The sequence below is a fragment of the Helobdella robusta genome (assembly GCF_000326865.2).
Source record: "Helobdella robusta unplaced genomic scaffold HELROscaffold_2, whole genome shotgun sequence".
Lineage (NCBI taxonomy): Eukaryota > Metazoa > Annelida > Clitellata > Rhynchobdellida > Glossiphoniidae > Helobdella > Helobdella robusta.
The window spans coordinates 8131874-8152974 of record NW_008704083.1 but is presented as its reverse complement, the minus strand read 5'-3'; the positions used below and the strand labels follow the sequence as shown (position 1 = coordinate 8152974).

The window sequence follows — 21101 nt, the reverse complement described above, 5'->3', positions numbered from 1 at the left end:
AATTATCACGACCAGTTAAAATAACTTCCGCTTCATTGCTTTTGTCAGAAAACGGTTTTCGCTTTTTCTTGCGGCTCACTTCATCTTGATATTTACAGTAATAAGGAAAAATGATCATTCATCCACACAGTGAAATTATTAAAATAGTATAATAAACTGGCAATTAACAATTAGTTATTGTAAAAAATTAAAATTTGAATTGAAATTTTTAATTGAAATCTGTGACGTAAGATGCGCCAATTGTGTTCGAATTTTAGCACAATTCAAAAGTTTGTTTATATTTTTAATTTAGGGTTGGCGCGCGCATTTTTGGCAACGTATAAATTGTATATTTTTTTTCATACGTTGTTCAAAAATATTTAGAAATAATAATGAAATATATTATCTGAAAATGTAAAATTAATTTTTTTCAAACTTATTAAATTTTTTTGTGCGAAATATTTTGAAGCCTCAAAAAAACTCATTTTCCAAGTTTTGGGGGCCCCTAAAATCTGGGGGCCCTAGGCGCGCGCCTAGTGCGCCTAAGCCTAAATTCGCCACTGGATAGAGCACATACCATTAAAACAGTTCAGATCATCGAATTAGAAAAAATTCATTGAAAACATTAATTTAGACCATATATATATATATTAATCTGAAAATTTTACTTTCTAACCAACAGCAGAAGATGTTGTGTTGTCATATTTTAAATTTATACCTACATCTTTACATCTTAATACAGAAAGTTTTATTAGGAACAAAATCAATCAATTGCTATTAAATCTAAAGTAATTGAAATGCTTTACTTTCAAAGGTGTCATACTGAAAAATAAAATTAAGCCCGCTTAGCTAAAAATTGGTGTTTTTAGTTTTTGTATGAAAACACTTTATTAAATCTAAAAATTTTAGTTTCTAAGCAACAGCAGATGATGTTAAGAATTTTTTATTTCTTTTTATACATCTTATCCAGGAAGTTTCATTGGGAGCAACATGCGAGTTTCGCAAAATCTACCGACTGTTGTTGTGTCTAAGGTCAATGAAATGTTTTATGATATGTATTATATATATATATATATATACATATATATATATATATATATATATATATATATATATATGTGCGATACAGCTCCAAAATGACGCCCGTTTTGGTGAAAACTGGTAGGCAACTCAGAAACATTTATTAAGTTACTTTATTAACAATTTTAAACCAATGAAAAAAAGTGCATTAAATTATCTTATGGGTTAAGATTAAATTGAATTTTTGATCTCCAACAAAGGAATATATCTAGTATAAATACGTTAAAAATAAATAATGTTTTAATTATTTTTAGCTGTTTCTGAGCAGTTAAAGCTGAACAATGGCAGTTGTCCTATCTTGTCTAGTGTTTATAAAGCGTGAACATTCATGTACCGCTTATGGCGTTAGTTTGATTATTAGTCAGACATTTTTGTTATTATGGCTATTACAAAAACACTGTGATTCATTATTATAATTAATTATTTTGTGATATCAGTGATCGGATTTGTGAACTTTGTGTGATAATTTTTAATTTTAGCTAAATAGAATTTTTTATTTTCGAAGCTTGAATTATAATGGAATCAAGTACCCCGAGCGAAGGGCGTAGCTCGGGAAAACACGAATTCCTTGTTGGCGAACAAGGGAAAGCGCAATATAAATTAGTCAGGAAAATAGGAAGTGGTTCGTTTGGTGATATATATTTAGGAATTAATATTGGTAATGGAGAAGAAGTAGCGGTTAAGTTGGAAGCGACAAAAGCTCGTCACCCACAATTGTTGTACGAAAGTAAATTATACCGAATATTACAGGGCGGCCCAGGCATTCCTCATGTCCGTTGGTATGGGCAAGTCAGAGATTTCAATGCGATGGTTATGGATTTATTGGGACCAAGTTTGGAAGACCTTTTTAATTTTTGTACACGTCGACTGACAATGAAAACTGTTTTAATGTTGGCTGATCAAATGATTGGCAACATTGAATATGTGCATAATAAAAATTTTATACATAGAGATATTAAACCTGATAATTTTGTAATGGGTATTGGTAGAAATTGTAACAAAGTATACCTCATTGATTTTGGTTTGGCTAAAAAATACAGAGACAGTCGTACAAGGGCCCACATACCATACAGAGAAGATAAAAATTTAACTGGAACAGCAAGGTACGCCAGTATAAATGCTCATTTAGGCATTGAACAAAGTCGTAGAGATGATTTAGAGTCATTGGGCCATGTTTTGATGTACTTCAACAGGGGATCATTGCCATGGCAAGGAATGAAGGCTGTCAACAAAAAACAAAAATATGACAAAATTAGTGAAAAAAAAATGTCAACACCAGTTGAAGTGTTGTGTAAAAGTTTTCCAACAGAATTCATGATGTATTTAAATTACTGTCGAAACCTTCGTTTTGATGAAGCACCAGATTACATGTACTTGAGACAGTTGTTTAGAATTTTGTTCCGCACTCTCAACTACACTTATGATTATATTTTTGACTGGACGATGTTGAAGCAAAAATCTGCTGGTCCAACTACTGCTGGCAGATGAATCATTTGATGACGATGATGAGGATGATGTTTGGACTTTCTCAACTTTATGTTTATTCTTCCTATTTTAAGTGGTAAATTTGTAGACTATGTAATTTTAGCATCTTGTTTTTATTATGTTGTAGTAACATTTTTTGTATAATTACATTTTACTCTTTTTTAATTCTCACATTTAAAATTTAAAAGGTCAATTTACTGATGATGAAGGATTTATGGCTATTTACAATATTCAAATTTGTCTTGAGCTAGATATTCAGCTCAATGATTTTAACCTTGTTATATATATATCCCGATAGTCAAAACTAAATTAAACTTCTGTCTATTGTGAAATTGGTTTGTGGATATTGTCACACATGGTAATTTATTTTTATTATGCCATCTTTATTGCTACAAATATTTGGTTAGTTTTTAGTTTTAAATCCTAAACCTTTTTTTTTATTGGTATGAATCTTTTATTGTTTTAAATCAGCATTTACTGAAATGGTACTACTACATTTTTTGTTGTATATTTGATCGGTGTTCCATAATTGTAGGAAATTTGATTTTTTAATCTTTTTAATGCCATGATTAAACTAAGGTTAATTTTGCTTAGTGAAGATGAATTTTTTAATTTCTTTTGTTTTTTATTTAGGTCTTAGTTGTGCAGCTTCTTTTAATTTAATATACAAAGAAGTCAAATAAATTGATATATGTTTTCATATAATATTTGGAGATATATGTTTCACTCTCTTTTTTTTTAGAATAATTTTGTTAAGAAGGGTATGTAACTTCTCATATAAAAATTTCTAATGAGATTTGACCAATTAAATAAATTTTCTTAATTTCAATAAAGTTTGACCAATGAATTTTTTTGGCTAACGTGTAGTTCTGTGCCTTAAGGGAATAATTGTTTGCATTTGATCATAGTTTAATCTTTAATTTTGTTAGTAATGTTTAATAGCATTGATAATTGTTTATTTAATGACGACTGTTCAAGCTGTATATATTCTTGTTTAATCAATATATTGTTCTTAATTTTTTTAATTAGTTTCGTTACTTTATGGTGTTGTAATTTGTAAATGTTATTCTTATGAGCAGGTTGTATTATTATTATCATTATTATGTATACATTTTATTAAGTCTGTCAACTTTTATCATTCAACTTACTTTGAGCATATCTTATACACTTTGAAGCAATTTAACGCAGACAATTTTTTTAGTGGTCTATAGTTTTAGGTTTTCCATATCTATATGAACTTAATTTAATTAATAATGTTTTAAACCTAATCAGGAACATGTTCACGGGCTGATAGAATCGGTTCTGTGAGGTTTAGTTTAACTTAATGTCATCTAACTTCGAAATGTAAAACTTTTACTGTAGTTTGCGGTAATGTTATAATTTAAAACTGTCTTAAATGTACGTGTGCTTTTTACGATATTAATTATTTGGTTATTTATTTTTCAAGTGATTTTAATCAAATCTTGTGATGAGTGTCACATGTGTAAAGTAAAGTGTAACAATATTGTGTTTGATGCGTTACATTTTAATTTACGTGTAGATGTCAAATGTTTTGTTGTAGTAAAATGATTTTAGAGTCAAGTTGTTTTAGTGTTAATACTATTAGTTAAACGACTTATAATAGTGTATAATAAATAATAATAGTAAATGAATATGAAATAGTTTGTAATTTGATTGCGAGGTTTTCATGTATTGTGCGTTGAACTTGCATAATGCTCCCCAACAAAATGAGTGAGCTGTCGATTAATTTCTTGCTAACTGGGCCAACTAATTGTAGTTGTTTTTAATTTTTGTTAATTTAATTTTTATTTATTTGTATTGTATCTAATTCTGTACGTTCTAATAAAAACAATGGTTCATTTATTTTTTATTATTAATTCTGTATGAGCTACATGTAATGTTAAGAAGTTTCTGTTAAACTCTATCAGTTTATTATTGTTGTTATTATCATTACTATTATTTCGTAACTTTTTTTATGACAAGTTCTTGTTTTCGTGATAATATTGTATCAAAACGTTGCTCGTGTTTTTCAAATAGTTACTTTGTCACATTAACTTCTCGACAACGTCCAATGCTATTTTTATTAGGAAAGGTATTCTTTCTGAACATTCTCAGATGGGTCAACGTTTCGAAGCCTCTAGTTTATTCGTATTTTTGATTTTCAAGGTTCATGCTAAGACTGTTTCCACTCCACTGAGAAGCACCGAACAAAATTTATAATCACGTTTTTTTGTGCAAAAAGCGATTTAATTGCGTTAAAGTTTATTCAAGCTCTTCTATTCTGCTTCGTATTTCAATAGCCGGATGTAGATTAATAGTGATCATACTTTGAGATACATGATTTTTATCTCTAAATTTTATCTTATTTATAATGTTTTTGTGTATTCAAATGTTTTTTCGACTTAAGAATTATGGTTTCATCTTAACATTTAATTTTAAGGTTCATCTATTTTGGACTAATCGACAAGGATTGCAGGTTAACAACAAAAAACACTAATCGTCACATCAAATGTCATTTTACGTTGACGGCACCATTAAAATAAATTGAATCTTACGTTTAAATCGTAGAGGGTTTTCTTGAACACCACATTTGGATGCACGCTACCAAGTTTCGAGGATAATATAAGAACAAATTTGACACGCTGGACAATTAATTAGTAGAACTACAATTACAAAATCTAAGCAGTTATAAGTATTGGAATAGTACACCTTTCCCTACTGACTTCGAAAGAGATTTTTGATGGTTATATATTTATCAACAGCTTTTTATTACGCCACATTGTTATTTAAATAAAACTTATTCTTTATAAGAACAAAACATACATCTTTTTTTGAATTCTATTTGAATGAATGTTGGGACGTTTTTTATACAAAAGGATTCCAAAAACAAATTAATAATTTAATCATAATTTATGACGTAATTATATTATAGTTAGGTGATTCCACTGAATGAGTGAATGAATCACGTTAACATGGCTATGGCAATATGTACAGGATGTATGTATAATAGATCTTTTAGTTAACGTTTGATCAATACAGCGCTATATAAGCAAAGCAACATGTTGCAATGTTCTAATTGACTGTCGTGACTGACGTGATTCTACATAGGCCGGATATTGTTACCTCGAGTCTGTCTTTGAATTTTCATTCGTTCGTTCGTATTTAATAGTTTATATGATTTATTAATAAAAAATTATAAATTATCATTTGAAAAGAAAATTGACAAGGTTTGGTTATTTGTTTGTATTTTATAATTTTATATGTTAGCAAACCTTTTTCCATTTTTCAATTTTTACCTGGACTGGAATTTTTACATTTTATTAATAATTAATTAATATTGAAAAAAACTCTAATTCTTTAATTTAATTTAACAAGAAAATTTTTATAGTTAGGTTAGCTTAATTTATTAAATTTTTTAATTTTACTGGCAATTAACAAGTGAAACATTTAAAAAAACTTGTCTGTACTATAGGTGATAAACTTGACTATCAGATCAGATCAGATCAGATTGGTCATCTCATTGATTAGATAATATAATAACTATGTATCAGATTTCAGATCAGACTTAAAAAAACGTCTAATAAACATAGTTGATGACACACACACATTTATACTTTTTTGATATATTATACAAAAATACATAATAAATAAACATTGAAAAAACTCATTATTTTAAAATTTTAAAATTCAAATATTATTTATAATCTGTCTTTTATAATCTGTATTTTTTTTCTAACATTTTTTAAAGTTTAAAATATAAATTTAAAATAATATGGCTGCTATTGAAGTAATTGGACAATGGATCATTTTCCCATGTTGTTCTTATCTGTTTATTCATCATTTGTTCCCAGAATATGTTGTTTCCTGATTTGAAAGCTGCATACATGTAGATAAATAAATATGCATGGCCATTATGTTACTTACTACACAGACTATCATCATCCTTGTTCATTCATTGACTGCATTACATTTATACTCAGTAGATGAATCACTGAATGTGAATGAATTAATGCTGGGTTAATGTACAACACTGCAATCTTGTATTATTAGTCTGTGGTTGTTTCTGTCTCTCTCTCTCTCTTTCTCTCTCTCTCCCTCTCTCTTTCCTCTCTCTCTTTTCTTCTCTCTCCCCAACTGCCTATCTGTCTATATCAATCAAGTGCCATCATTGTTATCATCTTCTCTTCTGCCTCTTTTATCTTTTTTTCTGTCTTGTGTGCGTGCGTGCGTGCGTACGTGCGTGCGTGGGTGTGTACAAACAAAATATATAATATGTATAAAACTGATTGTGTTTATTATATGTAACAATATTAAGTGAATCATCATGATGTCTTGAAATGAAACTTCATTTAAATATTTTGAATGGATATCCTCTTTATTAACTCTTTCTTTGAATTTTATTTGTTCTCTTAATGGGTGCTTATTATCAATATTGCTCTTAGTCTAATCTTTCTTGAGTAAATACATAAATGAATATGATTAAGTTTGTTTTATTATAGATCTATTATTTCTATTTTTACGTGTTTTAATTACTTTGCATTTAGCTTGTGCTTATTAATTAAACAATTTTATAATCTCTGTATAATTCACAGTGCAAATTCACCTAACAGAGAAACTGTTTGAAAGTGAAACTGAAAGATGAGTGTGCCCCCGAATTTTTTCCTTCAGCCAGCCAACCCAAGTTTGAGGCCACCCCCAGTTCCACCAAGGTACATCAAGAGGCAGATCTACAATGACCCTGGTGTCTTCAGAATTATAGATGATCATTCTGTCAATGTTAGTTTTCTTATCACCTGTTTGTTCAATTTCTTATTATAAAACATTAGCTGGTACTCATCTACTTTGTAATTGGGTCTAACTTCTTAAATTTTTTTTATTAGATTATAAAAATCTTATTAGTATAAATCTAAAAAGATCTTGTTTAGTGATTGCACTGACTGACAACAAACAGACTATTTGAAAATAATTTTGTAATTTAAAGAATGGATGCCAGTGCAAAAATTATCCTGTGTGTTTATGGGTGCGTGTATGTTTGTGTGTGTGCGTGCGTGAGTGCACATTTGCTTGTTTGTTAAATTTTGTTTATACTTGAATTGTACATAAACATGGGTGAAGTAATAATGATGGAGCATACTTGAGCACACATTTCTTGCATGCACCTGTTTATTTGTTTAACAAAGTTCTGTCCACCAACATACACCTCCTCATCATCATCAACATCTTCATCTTCTTCGCCTTCACATTCAACTTATATTTTATAACATTTTGTTTTTTGGTATATTTATTAAAATAACAATAATTTAATTGACTTTTAATTTGTAATTGTGTATAACAAGAACAATATTGTTTAGTAAATAGTTTTGATCACGGATGATGAAGACAAAGCTTATATATGAAAATTGACTCCCTGAAGTTATTGCTAACTGGTCCATATGGTCTTTGATAACATCTCTCCTCTATACATTTCATGTTTATCTATTTTGTTTATTTTTTATCACTGCAATGCCGATTTTGTCTGCTTTCTTTCTTTCTTTCTTTCTTAATTCTTTTAACTTCATCTTGATTTTTTTCTATTTATTAATTCATTAATCATTCTGTCTTCTTTACACTACATGTTTGTAACAAACAGTTAATTTTTTGACACATTTTTTGATACTGACACAGAGTTTTATATGTTTGAAATCTATTTCATCTACTGTGATCTTATTATGTTTTATTAGATGTTTAGCATGTTTTAAATTACTGTGAAAAGGCACTGTTGTCTGGACACTCTTGCAAGACTCTGGTCTGAAACATTAAATTTTTATGCATTGCTGTGAAGTTAACTAGTTTTTCCTTCATAGTATGTTTACTGCTAACAATGTTTAGGAAGCCAGAACCAACTACAGAAACTTTAAAGAGCTCATGTGGAACTTGGTCTTCAAGAAACATTGGAATGAATTGGAAAAAGCTAGGTAGCTAGTTGATTGTCTTATTTTTATTTTAAATAATTTTTTGTATTAGCATTTGGTTGTCAGATTGTTCAATGTTTTATTTTTTGTGTTAATTTTAAAGATAACAATTCAATAAAAAGGACAGTTTGTTTGACAATCTATTTTCTATTTAATGCACACCATGATTAACTTATCCATCATCCAGTTCATTCATTCATCTATCTATCTATTGATCATTGATTCATTTCAGTGTTTGAAAAAGTAGCAAGAACAATTTATGTCTTGCATGCACCTGAGTTATGTGAATATTTGTTCAATTTTTTGTACAAATATTTGCAGCCTCCACATCATTATGAGTGGCTATGCATATGTTATTATTGATACTCTTTATATTGCTTAGAACTTTCAAGTTCTTTTGCTCTGTTTCAGTGTATTAACACATGTGAGCTTTCGCATGAAAACACAAGCTTACAAATACACAGCAAACACATACATCAACATATACACCTAGCCATATACACTTCAAGTTGTAGCTTTGTTAGATTCATATTTTATGGATATTTTTAAATATGTGTATACTTGCCTACATACATTTAGCTTCAATGTAGCATATTATATAATTATTTGTATATGTTGTTGATTATGCATGTACACTTTGTAGTTGATGGTTGATTCAATGTTTCATTCACAAGAGTCTTCAATTAGTCAAAAACTATGGATTTAATTTGATGCTGAAAGTTATTATATTGTCATTTTCAGCATCATCAACATCATATTTATAATCAGTAGTGTTACTTATCAACCACAAGCTAATCTTCTAGATAAATACACATGCAATTTCATAATGCATGTTATATTACATGCTAATTTATACATCTAACAACATATACAGGGCCATCTTCAGATGGATGACTACAAAAAATTTGTTCACAATAATGTTTGATAGTGAACTTCCTGGGTCACCTGAACAAGTTCTTGGAGCTTTCAAAGATGGCAAGACAACTTACGCCAAGATATTTGAATGCCTTGCCTGGTCTGTTGGAGGAATTTATTTTTCTTCGTGCTTATACCTCATTCAAATAAGAGTTTCAACTGTATTAAATGAAACATGTAGAAATGTAAATTGTTTATATCTGATTTAGGATTGTTGATAAATAGTATTAATATGATGTTGCATGTTGCTAATGTTGAATGCTTGTTTATTAGCTATGCAGGACTGCATTGTGTTACATTATCTGGCTGGGCTAAAGGTGTTGATTACAAGCCAGGTAACTATTATATTACATGTTATTTCTATGTGTACGCTCAAATACCTGTATTTATTTGTACACGTTTATAATACAATTATGTAATACAATTATGTAATACAATTATTACGTTTGCAATTGTTGTTTAAAGGCATGCCACTGACAACCATCCCACCTAACCACAGTTGGAATGCGGTATTTATTGATGGCTGTTGGCAGCTGATTGATTGCCATTGGGCCACCAGATATCTCCAGGTTCAGTGTGATTTTATAGTAAAAATAACTGCTGTTATATACTTTTCATTTTAATTTTTAATTTATTTTGTTATTTTTATTTTCAATTTTTAATTTATTTAATTATTTTTATATTCAATTTGCTTCCACAGTCAGAACGTAACACTCCAGAGAGTTTGGTCTATGAATATGATGACTTCTACTTCCTTACAGAGCCAGGAATGCTGGTGTACAGCCACATGCCAGAGGAGCCACAGTGGCAACTCATCCACCCTGTGAGATCCAGACTGGAGTATGAAGAGTATCCACTTGTCAAATCCTTCTTCTTCAATATTGGGATGCAGTTCCTTCAGCAGAATCGTGGAATTATATTCACAAAGCGTGGCGTCGTCACTGTCACTCTTGGTTTTACTCAGCCAACAGCCTTCACCTTTAAACTGGTTTCTGTTGAAAATAATTCTGAATTTGTTCAAGGACTGCAGTTGAAAAGATATGTTCTCCAGGAAACTACAGATGATAGAGTGACATTTTATTTCAGATCTCCGAGAGAGGGCAAGTATTATTTGACGGTGTTTGCTCAACCCATAGCGGATAAGATGAAATTTGAAAATGTCTTCAAAGCTGCATGTGAATACAAAATAATCTGTGACCAAGCAGCACCTGATGTTAAGCCGTATCCTCTCTGTTCTGATGCAAACTGGGGTGCCGGTGCACCTGTCAAACAATATGGACTCACTCCTAGTGTAAAGACTGCATTGATATCTGCTCCGAATGGTCGTGTTGATTTAATGTTTAAGAAAACCAGAGATATAAGACTGTTTGCTCGACTTGTTAAGGAGGGCATCGACGAGGATGCTTTGGAAGAAGCTGTTTCTGTCGTTGAACAGGAGAATGCTGACTACATTACTGTTGTTTTGCCTGCTTCTGGAGAGTATGGATTGGAAATCTATGCCAACGATCCAATCAGAGAGGGAGATACCTACACACACATTTGTCAGTATCTCGTCTCCTTTTCAGACAGAGATTTTGCAGCTACCTATGGACAGGTCTTTGATAGAACTGATCTGTCTGCCACAATGCAGGCTCCACCTACTTTATATACTGGACCTGGTGGCCAATTTGGAACTTTGCCTGCTGCAGGGGCTGTGAGATATGGACCTCAAGGAGGGAAAGTTCCACCTGGTGGACCAGTTCAGGATTGGGACAGTCAGATGTACCAAGGAAAATCTGGATATCGACCAGATGAGTACCAAGGTGATGGCTCTGGAACATACAGACAACAGCCAGGACAACAGGTTACTAAATGTTATGATATTGTAATGCATTTGTTAAACTCTAATGTTTCAAATGTTTTATGCTAAGCTAAACGTAAAAACCGTAGCAGATGTACAATGCTGGAGGAAGAGGTGATCAGATGAATCAAGCCTATCAGCAACAACAACGAAAACCTGGAGGTCACATTTCCTTATTTTATTTTTTTAAACTTTTTCGACTTTATTAATTTTTCATTTTAAAAATTTATCTTTAGCTTATTTTATTTCCTAATTCTGTTAGGTGGAGATGAGTATCAGGGTTATGAAGGAGGAAGATCAGGATATGGCCCTGGTGGCTACATGAACCAACCTGCTGGCAAACAAACTGCACCAGGGACAGCTCAAGATCGGAATACACGTAATTTTTATGATATCAATTCAATAACTCAAGCGTATTTTCAATAAGTTACGTTATGGTTGTAGCGTTATGTTGTACTTCCCATTATTGATCATATAATCTAATGTAGTCTAACATACAGCTTACTACGGTGGACCGATTGGAGCGGGAGGCACTGTGCAGGAAACGTCATATTATGGTACTAAACCGGCAGGTGATTGACGAATATTTCAACAATTTTGTTTCATATTCACTAAATTATTTCGTTGCAATTTTTTGTTATAAATCAAATTTCCGTTTGAATTTAGTTGATATTACAATGGTTTTTGTTTCATCAAATCAGTTGTTTTTTCCTAAGTAAAAAAACATTTAGTTATTATTTTATTAACAATAAAATTTATTTGCTTCAATTTTTATTTATAAAACAATTACAACCAGATGGGACTCAAGATCCAAGTAACTTTAGTTTATATAATATCATTTATCTCTGTTTGGTTTTATTGTTTCATTTGTTTTATATAATTTCATTTGTTTCTTTATAATTATATAATTTGTGTTATATAATGAAATTGGTTAAAACCGGTGTAATTTTAGTTATCTAATTTATTATTTAATTCATTTATTAATTTTTAATATTTTATTAAATAATTTTTTAATGTGGTGTTTTGTTTTGCTTGCTTGAACAATGGCTGAATGATTGAATGATCGGAGCAAATTACCTTCTGATGCCGTTAATGTTATTGACATTAATGATTTTAAATCTTTAATAGATAAATTTTCTGGTGATATAACGTATGACTGGCGTTTGAATGTATGCTGTTACTGCTATACATACATACAATAATGTTAACCCACAAAGGTTATTATGGGCCGGGAGGAGTTCAACAAGCAGGTCAGAATTAGTAATAAAATTTTTTTTTAGATTGCCACTTTTCATATTTTTAGCTTTGTTATTGCTATTGTTATCGTTGTTGTTGTTATCGTTGTTGTTGTTGTTGTTATTGTTGTCCATGGTTTTGACTAAATATAATTGCCTGTTCATTTTAATCTGTCATCATTTTTATATTATGATGTCTTCTATTTTATTCACCATCCTCCTTTATATCAGCTCAATATTGCTGCCAAATTTACTATAGGGTTGTGATGCAATAAATAATTTTTAATGGCTTTTAAATTGTTTTTTTTTATATTGCAATATTTCAACTTGACCTGGATTGTGGGGTATTTATTCGATTATTTTCTAGTATTTTCTAGTTACGCTATTGTTGAATAAATTGATGATGATGATGATGATAATATCTAGAGATCAAATCAGTTTAATAATCACTGTTGGCAGAGATGTCTTATTCTTCTCATTATTTCCTTCTTCTCATTGTTTTTTTTAGAGAAGAAGTTGAAAGAGGAAATAAAGCATGTTGCATTATATTGCGTTAAATTATCACTGTGCATATACGCATACAAGTAAAAAGCAACCAAACGTACACACACACTCTCACACTTACACACACACAGACACACACAGACACAGAATTATACAAACGATCACATTTTCAGGATACTATGGACAAGGTGTTCCCCAGGGAGCTAATGATCAATCAAATAAAAACTTTCAGCAAGGTCCCAATGCAGCTGGTGATAATCAAAGTAATTGAAAACATTATTTGTTTAGTTGGTGTCTCTCCTTCTCTCTCTCTCTCTCTCTTCTCTCTCTTCTCTTTCGTTCTCTCTTTTTCTCTCTGCTTCTCTATCTTTCCCTCTCTTGCTGGTTTTTGCTTTTTAGTTATGTGCTTTGTTTGTAAATATCCATGTTATTCATAGTGAGTACTCCGTATAATTAATTTATAAATGTTTTATATTATTATTTTCAGTACTGATATATTTTCTTATATTGTAAATTTTATACATGGAATGTACTCCTGTGTTTACTGGTTGTTGTCCTTTTTTGTTCATTGTATGTTCGTGTTTCACTTATCTGTTGGTTTTCATTTTTCATTTTCATCTGTATGTGTGTGCGTGCGTTCGTGTGTGTGTGCTTGTGTTGTAATTTCATAATAATATTTAATAGTTAGCATTTAACAGCTTATCATTTTATTAATGTTGAAAATAAAATTGTTTGCAAGACAGCTAACATCCTTGATCAACCTGCCCATTATTTTATTAATTATCTTCAGCTAAGACTACTTGACTTTGCATATGGTCTCAAAATTATTCCCTATATTTTTTTGTTATATTATTATGTTGTTATTATATTCTTCTTCTTCTTATTATTTGTATTAGTATTAGATTTCAAGAGATCTCTCTTGATGAACATTTTTCATTTACAATGAAAGCAAGAATGAGAGTTATAATTATTACATTTATTGTGTGGTGAAACGATGATAGATAGCTGCTCTCAAAAAAATGAAATGATTCGGTCATAAAAAATTAGCTAATATTTGTTGTTATTGCTACTCTTTTCATAGTGTTGTGTCAGAGAGAGAGAGAGAGAGAGAGAGAGAGAGAGAGAGAGAGAGAGAGAGAGAGAGCTCTATTGTGATACAGAGAGCTCTGTTGCGGAATTTGTTTTCCCAGCTAACTATTTAAAATTGTTCATGATTGATAATAATTTTTAATTATTTTTTGTAAATGCTTTAACATTTCCACTTTCAAATTTGCTATTTTCGTTACATTCACTTTCGCGTCGTGGCTCAGGATATGGTAGTTCCTCAAATATTTATGGCAGACAAACAGATTATGGAAGGCCAGTTGTTCCATACAAGACAGGTTCTTCCAGCCAGTTTATGTCTTTTTTCAAATTGGTTCAAATTGGATTTTGTAGTCGTTGTGAATTGTCATTTTCATATTTTGAAGTTACTATGTGATTCTCTCTTTCAACATTATAATCATTTTGTTATTTTCAATCATACGCTTAATCTTTCTGTTTAATTTTTTTTCACATTTTATATAATTAATTTTGTTCTATATTTTTACTGCTTTCATGTTGCGTATGTTGTTTATACTTTTCATACACATGTCGTGAGGCTTTGTCATAATTCCTCTCATGTCAACAGGTGACAAACATACATTCAATTATTTCATCAGCAACATCGATGCTTCATTTAAATATGTTCCCATTCAAATGTCTGTTACTGATAGCTACAATCTAAGTAATTATAACAATATTGTGTGATGCTTACGCTATGTGGATTTTTCGTAATTTTTGTGCTCATGTGATTCGCGGCAAACTCTCTATATGAAATGACTTTAAAAGAAACCTCACATTTGATATTGTCAGGTGGGACAACAGTCGAAGATGTAACAACTAAAAAACCACTTGAAATCGTCTATGTCACCAACATCACTGAGAAAGTTGCAACTCCTGCCTCCAACCTCCGCAAGTCTCAAGGTGTTCCTCGGCTTAAATATTCTTACAAATGATTATTTTTAAACCACGAAAATTTAAACAAAAATAGAATTGAAAATGCATGTAACACCATTACTTGTACTATTTATATCAGCTAATGTTATTGATCATAATGGTACTACACTGTTTAACAAATATACATTTACAAATAGCATCTTTCATAGTTGTTTAATGTTACTTATAGAAAGTCTAGGAGATGAAACAAACAAGAAGCCAGTGGAGATTGTTTATGTCCCTGGTGCTACTATGGCTGGCCCTGCCAAGAAATCGCCCAAACCACCACCTAAAGGTTTTGCAATTTTATTTTTTCACTGTTGTCATGTAATCACAACTGTCAAATTTTCTTGCTCTGCCAATTTTGATGATCTTATTAGCTTTTTTATTTTATTACCATTCGAAATAGAATAACACAGTTCCTCTAAATCAGACTTGTATATTTCATTTGGCGAGAGTTTAATGTTTTAATTTGTATACTTAATTCCATGTCCAACAGTTCCAAATAAGCCTGGAGTTGTTTCAGATGGCTCTGAACTTGGGACCACTAAGTTTACTAAACCGTCTTCAAACATTACATCTATTGCCGGTGAGTTAGGTTTGCTTGTTTTAGTTGTTGAATTCTTACACAGTTACGAATTTTTATATGTTATTTTGAAATATTTTAAAGACTTTTTTAGCTATTTAGCTAGCAATTTTTTTTACATTAAATTTAATTTAATTCTATCAATCACTTTTTTTTAGTTTATGCACGATTGGTGTTATATTTTTGCACATTCGAATAATCATTCTAAATTTATTTAAAGTTGATTTAGTTCTGTAATTGTTTTTATAACTTAATTAGTTGTTTTATTTATTAAAACTTTTATCCTTTCGTCATTAGATAATAATAAAGGATCAAATGATAATATAGCTTCAATATCTTCTGTTCCCAAATCATCATCATCATCACCGTCATCAGTGATAACCTCACCAACTTCATCATCCCAGCCATCATCATCCAACATCCTTACTTCATCATCTCAGATCAAAGGCATGATATTTTATGTTTTTTTTTAGTTGTTCATAGACTAACAACATTAGCTATCTTTTTTATACCTAACCGTTGTATGTAATTATTTTTTCTAATTATTATAATTATCTGCTTAACACTTTGTAATTATTTACGTTTTTTGTTAACAATTAATTATTTTTGCATTATTTTTAGTTAACAGTTTTATTTAATAGTTTTTCTAGTTTTTTTAAAAGATGAATAATTTATTCTATAACGTATAATTTTACTCAAAAACTTAACTTTGAGTTGATTTTATTAGCAGTTCAATCTATAATTTTATTTTTACCCGCAGTTGCTTTATTTATCCAAATGATAAATGACTGTTTAGAAAATTTGCAGATTAATTTGTATCCTGCTTAACTGTTATTACCTTTTGCTTGTTTTGACTAACACTATTTGTTATAAATGTAAAAATTTTTAGAACTTACAAACTTGTTTAGTCATCACCTTGCCTGTTTCAATGCACATTACATTTACAATCCGATCATTCATGTACCAACAAATTTATAGTTAGCGGAAAATCAGATCCTGTCAGAGCTGCTGCACTTGGTGGCAGTAAATTGCCTAGTGGAACTTTACAAGGTATTTTTTGCACATTTAAACATTTTTCTAACACATTCACGCTTATTTCATAAAGATTTTATGGTTGTATACATGAGTTTTTTTTTGTTTCATTTATCATTGCTTTTTTTGATTGTTTATTCAATCAATCAATCAATCGTCGTTTAAACGTCCTTTGTCCATTGTTCACGCTTATTTCATAAAGATTTTATGGTTGTATACATGAGTTTTTTTTGTTTCATTTATCATTGCTTTTTTTGATTGTTTATTCAATCAATCAATCAATCGTCGTTTAAACGTCCTTTGTCCAACGTTTAGCGTTCCAAGCCGTATTTACATGGACAGACCAGTCAATTAGTCGTTTGCAACAGCCCTCCATTGCTGCATTCGACCTGTACCCAGAAATTCTTAGCACCCCTTGACCATTTAAGGTCTGCTAGGGACTAGGGACGTTGTTATCATGAGCAGATGACATCATTGTTAGTTGGAGCAAGTTTTTCTATCCATTGTAAGCGATGGACCTAGCCTTTGGCTAAATAGCCTAGACCGCAAGGCTGCGGATTGATTTCTATCCTGGTTGGTACCCCTATTTACAGAGGCTTTTCTCTGACCACTCTAACTTTAGGCAGCATAGGAGGAGAGGCAGATTCTGCATGTCCGGCATGCGTGATGCTACCAGTTTAATTGTACTCAGCTTTGGCGTCCAAATAATCTGAACTTGTGATTAAGCACAGCTTTGGCTTTTGGCCTTAGTCTAGCCCACCGGCATACCCGTCGTCTACTTTTACCACTATGCTATTGCTCATCTTTCACGACGTGTACGCACTGGCTACTATCTAATTTGTAGTTTAATTTATGCTAGGGTTAGAGTGGATTTTAGGAGATATATTTATTCATATATAAAATAATTTAGTTGACTTTTTATTTTTACAAAATTTTAAAAATTATGATGAAGGTGAAGATTTCCCACCACCACCGCCTGGTTCAGCAGCTGCAACTTATGGAGGCACTCCTGGTGGTAATTCATCCGTCAACTACCCACAGCAATATGGTTTGTTTCTTGTCGTCTGTTTATCTGTTTCATGAGCTCATTTCAGTCATCTGTTTCGTGGTTTGTGATACATTCGCCACAAATCTTAATCAGGAAAGAACACCTACCAGAAAGTTAACTATCCATTTGGCGGAGACATTCCAGAATCACAGCAGTTCAGTCAGTTTGCTCCTTCAGAGCCAGAACAAGAATACAAACCCCACCCACAGAAAACATACACGAGTCACATTACAATGAAGGCTCCTGAAAGTTTTAAACCTGTTCCAATTGAGCAACATGTTGCTCCAAAACCGGAACCACCTGCCGTTCCTCCGAAGCCCTTCAAAGATACCAGTGTTTTCCAGAATGTTGATACCCATGCCGTTGAGGTAACTATTCAGTTTATAGTTTGATTAGTTAGTCAACGTTTGTGACGCTCATAAATCCATGTAATTCTGTGTGGATATGTAGTAATTAAATGATTATATGTTATCAATGTTATTATGTGTTTGCACTAAATTAATTATGAAATGTTGTTAACACTTGGTAGGTATCGAAAGAAGAGCATAAGAGTTTCAGAGATTTGGTCTGGCATCTTATCTACGCTCGTGAAATCACCAATGAACTTGAAAAAGCAAGGTAAATATTGATGATAGTGGTAATGACGATATTATGTTTGGTGCTGCGATATTTAAATGAATAATCATTTAACTAATCTGTAGTCATCATCATTTTCATCTTTATTTAACATTCAATAGATTTCTGAACTGAGTCTGTCCAAAATTGCAACATTAAAAATGTGCTCATATTCTAAAGTTTTCTATGGTTGTTCTGTCTCAATAGAAAAGGAATGCCCATTCAGCTATTGCAATACAATTAATTGTTTGTCTTTAAGTGTTTGAATGTATCGTTCCAGGATGTTTCAGTAATTATGTGATTAAGTTGCTTGGTATTCTAAAATGATTAAGTGAAAGGTTTTATTTGCAGAAACGAGTAGCACATTAGTAAAATAAGGAAATAAATGTAAATATTAATAAAAGGCGTGTGTACACACACATGCACGCGGCGTAGATATGTACAGTACACACACGCGTGTTTGTTCACGTGTGTGTAAAATTTTGTTTGGATATGAGCATTTAATGATAATAGATTAATTTGAATTGAACAGGGCTATATTTTTGTGGCTTTGTTCAAAAGATCTAACCAAGCTGAACTTTGATTCAGCACAGAAAGGCTCGCCTGAGGAGATTCTCATCAATTTGCAGAAAGGTCAAACAACCTATGCCGTCGTCTATGAAATACTTTGCAGGTTTCTTTATTTCGTGTTAACAGATCACTACAACTGATGAATGTTTGGGAGAGTTTTAATACTTTTTCACGTTTAAACATTTTGTTTGAAAATAGGTTTAAAATTTTCATATTCTAATTGGTGAAACAACTAATTCAGTTATGCAGGCCTCCACTGTAAAACCATAAGTGGATATGCAAAAGGCGCAGAGTACAAGCCAGGAATGAAATTTGTAAACGAACAGGGGCAACACTCGTGGAATGCTGTGCTCGTCAATGGAGCTTGGAGATTGGTTGATTGTCACTGGGCTGCACGAAGATTGGTTGGGAAAAAGGTCAGTTGTAAACTTTTTGTTTTAAATAATTAAATTTTTCATTTTTATAAAGTTTTAATTTTATATTTTCAACTTGTACTATAATAGGTGACTGCGGAAAATGTTAGATATGAATTGGATGAATATTACTTCATGCCAGATCCTCATCAACTCATCTTCACTCATTTCCCTGATGAAGTCAATTGGCAACTTCTAGAAAGATCTATTTCTTTAGCTGACTTTGAAAACCTAGTTCCAGTTAAATCTGCTTTTTTCAAATATGGACTACAAATTCTCGGACACAGAGAAGCAGTTATCAAGACGAAACAAGAAGTTACTGTCCGGATTGGATGTCCTCCATTCAAGGTTTTGCAATTTGTATTATATATGTTGAACAATTTGTATTTTATTATGTATTTCACACAAGTACAAATTTGTGTATCATTCTACCAACAATACTTTCTTATTTATTGCTTGCATTTTCAATTTTTTTTATAAATTTTCAGATGCAGTCTTTGGCTTTCACGTTCACTCTCACTCAAGATGATGGAATTGAAGATTACAAAAATATTAAGCTCAATCGATTTGGAATGCAAGAAATGGTAGACAATGTTTCATTTTTCACAATAAGACCTCCTGAAAAAGGGTCATACAGACTCATAATCTATGCCAAAGATCTAGACCAGCAAACAAAAGAAGGAGTTTATGGAGGCGTTTGTGAATACGAATTAAAATGTGAAGTGGCTCCACCTCAACCAATGCCATTCCCACCGTGTGTTCATACAAGTTGGGGTCCAGGAGACAGTGCTGCTAAATATAAACTGGTTCCTCTTCAAAAGGGAGCAATATTTTGCACAGTTAATGGCTTAGCTGAAGTTCGTTTCCAAACTCCAAAAGAGCTGCGTTTCACTGCAAAACTGAAGAGCAACGAGCATGAAAACAACGAAAAAGCTTTAGCTGGTCACGTGATGCATAGAGTTGTTGGAGATGTAGCTGTGTTTACCATCAATGCTCCCTCCAGAGGAGAATTTGGTCTTGAAATATATGCAAATGATCCTGAAGCAGACGGAAACTCACTTTATCATGCTTTCCAATATTTGATTTTGTGTGATGAAAACGTTGGATATGTTGAACCGCTGCCCACTTTGCCCAGTGGCTACTTGGGTGCACAACCCATGTTTAAAAAGCTCGGCCTAACAACATTGAGCCACATTGATCCATACATCCAAGCAGATTCTGGCGAACTTCAGGTGCATTTGGGAATAACTCAACCAATAAGGGTTACATCACAGTTAATATTTTCTTCTGCCAACAAAGCTGAAGATGTTTCAGACTACGTTCTTCAGCAAAGTAAGCCAGACAAGGTAATACTTTTTGTTCGACTTCCTAAGCCTGGCTTATACAAACTGCAAATATATGCTTTACCATATTCTGACACAAATGAGAATCTACCAGGTGTGTTCAACTACCTTATAAGCAGTCACGTAGCTGCAACAGGATTACCATGCTACCCGAAACAGTATGGACAGTGGAAGGAAGGATGTTACTTGCTTGCACCATTGGATGGCGTTCTTGCAAGGAATCTTCAAAGGTTTTCTGTTGAAGTACCTAAAGCCAATTCGGTTGCGGTTGTCGTTGGAGATGATTGGATTCAGCTAGAACAAAAATCAGGAGGATTGTGGCAAGGAGAGGTAGATCTAGGTAAATCCAAAGGTCAAGATCTTAAAGTAGCTCTATGTGCTAATTTTGGAAACGTCAAAGCCAGTTATAGCACTCTCCTGGAGTTTTCACTTTAGAAAACATTTTTGTTCTCATCTCACTAACTGGCGTCAGACTACAGAAAGTTATTT

General features: G+C 31.8%; 2 protein-coding genes across 2 annotated transcripts; both read left to right on the top strand.

The window, feature by feature from the left end:
• Positions 1-1575: 1575 nt before the first annotated feature.
• On the top strand, positions 1576-2547 carry HELRODRAFT_63866 (hypothetical protein; the record flags this gene model as incomplete). The annotated part of the gene is made up of 1 exon (XM_009017648.1): positions 1576-2547. One exon carries the CDS (start codon positions 1576-1578, stop codon positions 2545-2547), a length of 972 nt encoding a protein of 323 aa, XP_009015896.1.
• A 4635-nt stretch (positions 2548-7182) lies between these two features.
• HELRODRAFT_188380 (hypothetical protein) lies at positions 7183-21047 on the top strand (the record flags this gene model as incomplete). Its single annotated transcript, XM_009017647.1, has 22 exons — positions 7183-7320; positions 8413-8498; positions 9370-9510; positions 9684-9745; positions 9876-9979; positions 10111-11253; positions 11343-11412; positions 11513-11629; positions 11751-11822; positions 13121-13252; positions 14300-14371; positions 14883-14993; positions 15196-15300; positions 15505-15594; positions 16570-16641; positions 17576-17671; positions 17765-18039; positions 18201-18289; positions 18819-18959; positions 19098-19272; positions 19360-19617; positions 19758-21047. The coding sequence occupies 22 exons, from the start codon at positions 7183-7185 to the stop codon at positions 21045-21047; spliced, it is 4839 nt and encodes a 1612-aa protein (XP_009015895.1).
• Between the last annotated feature and the right edge of the window lie 54 nt (positions 21048-21101).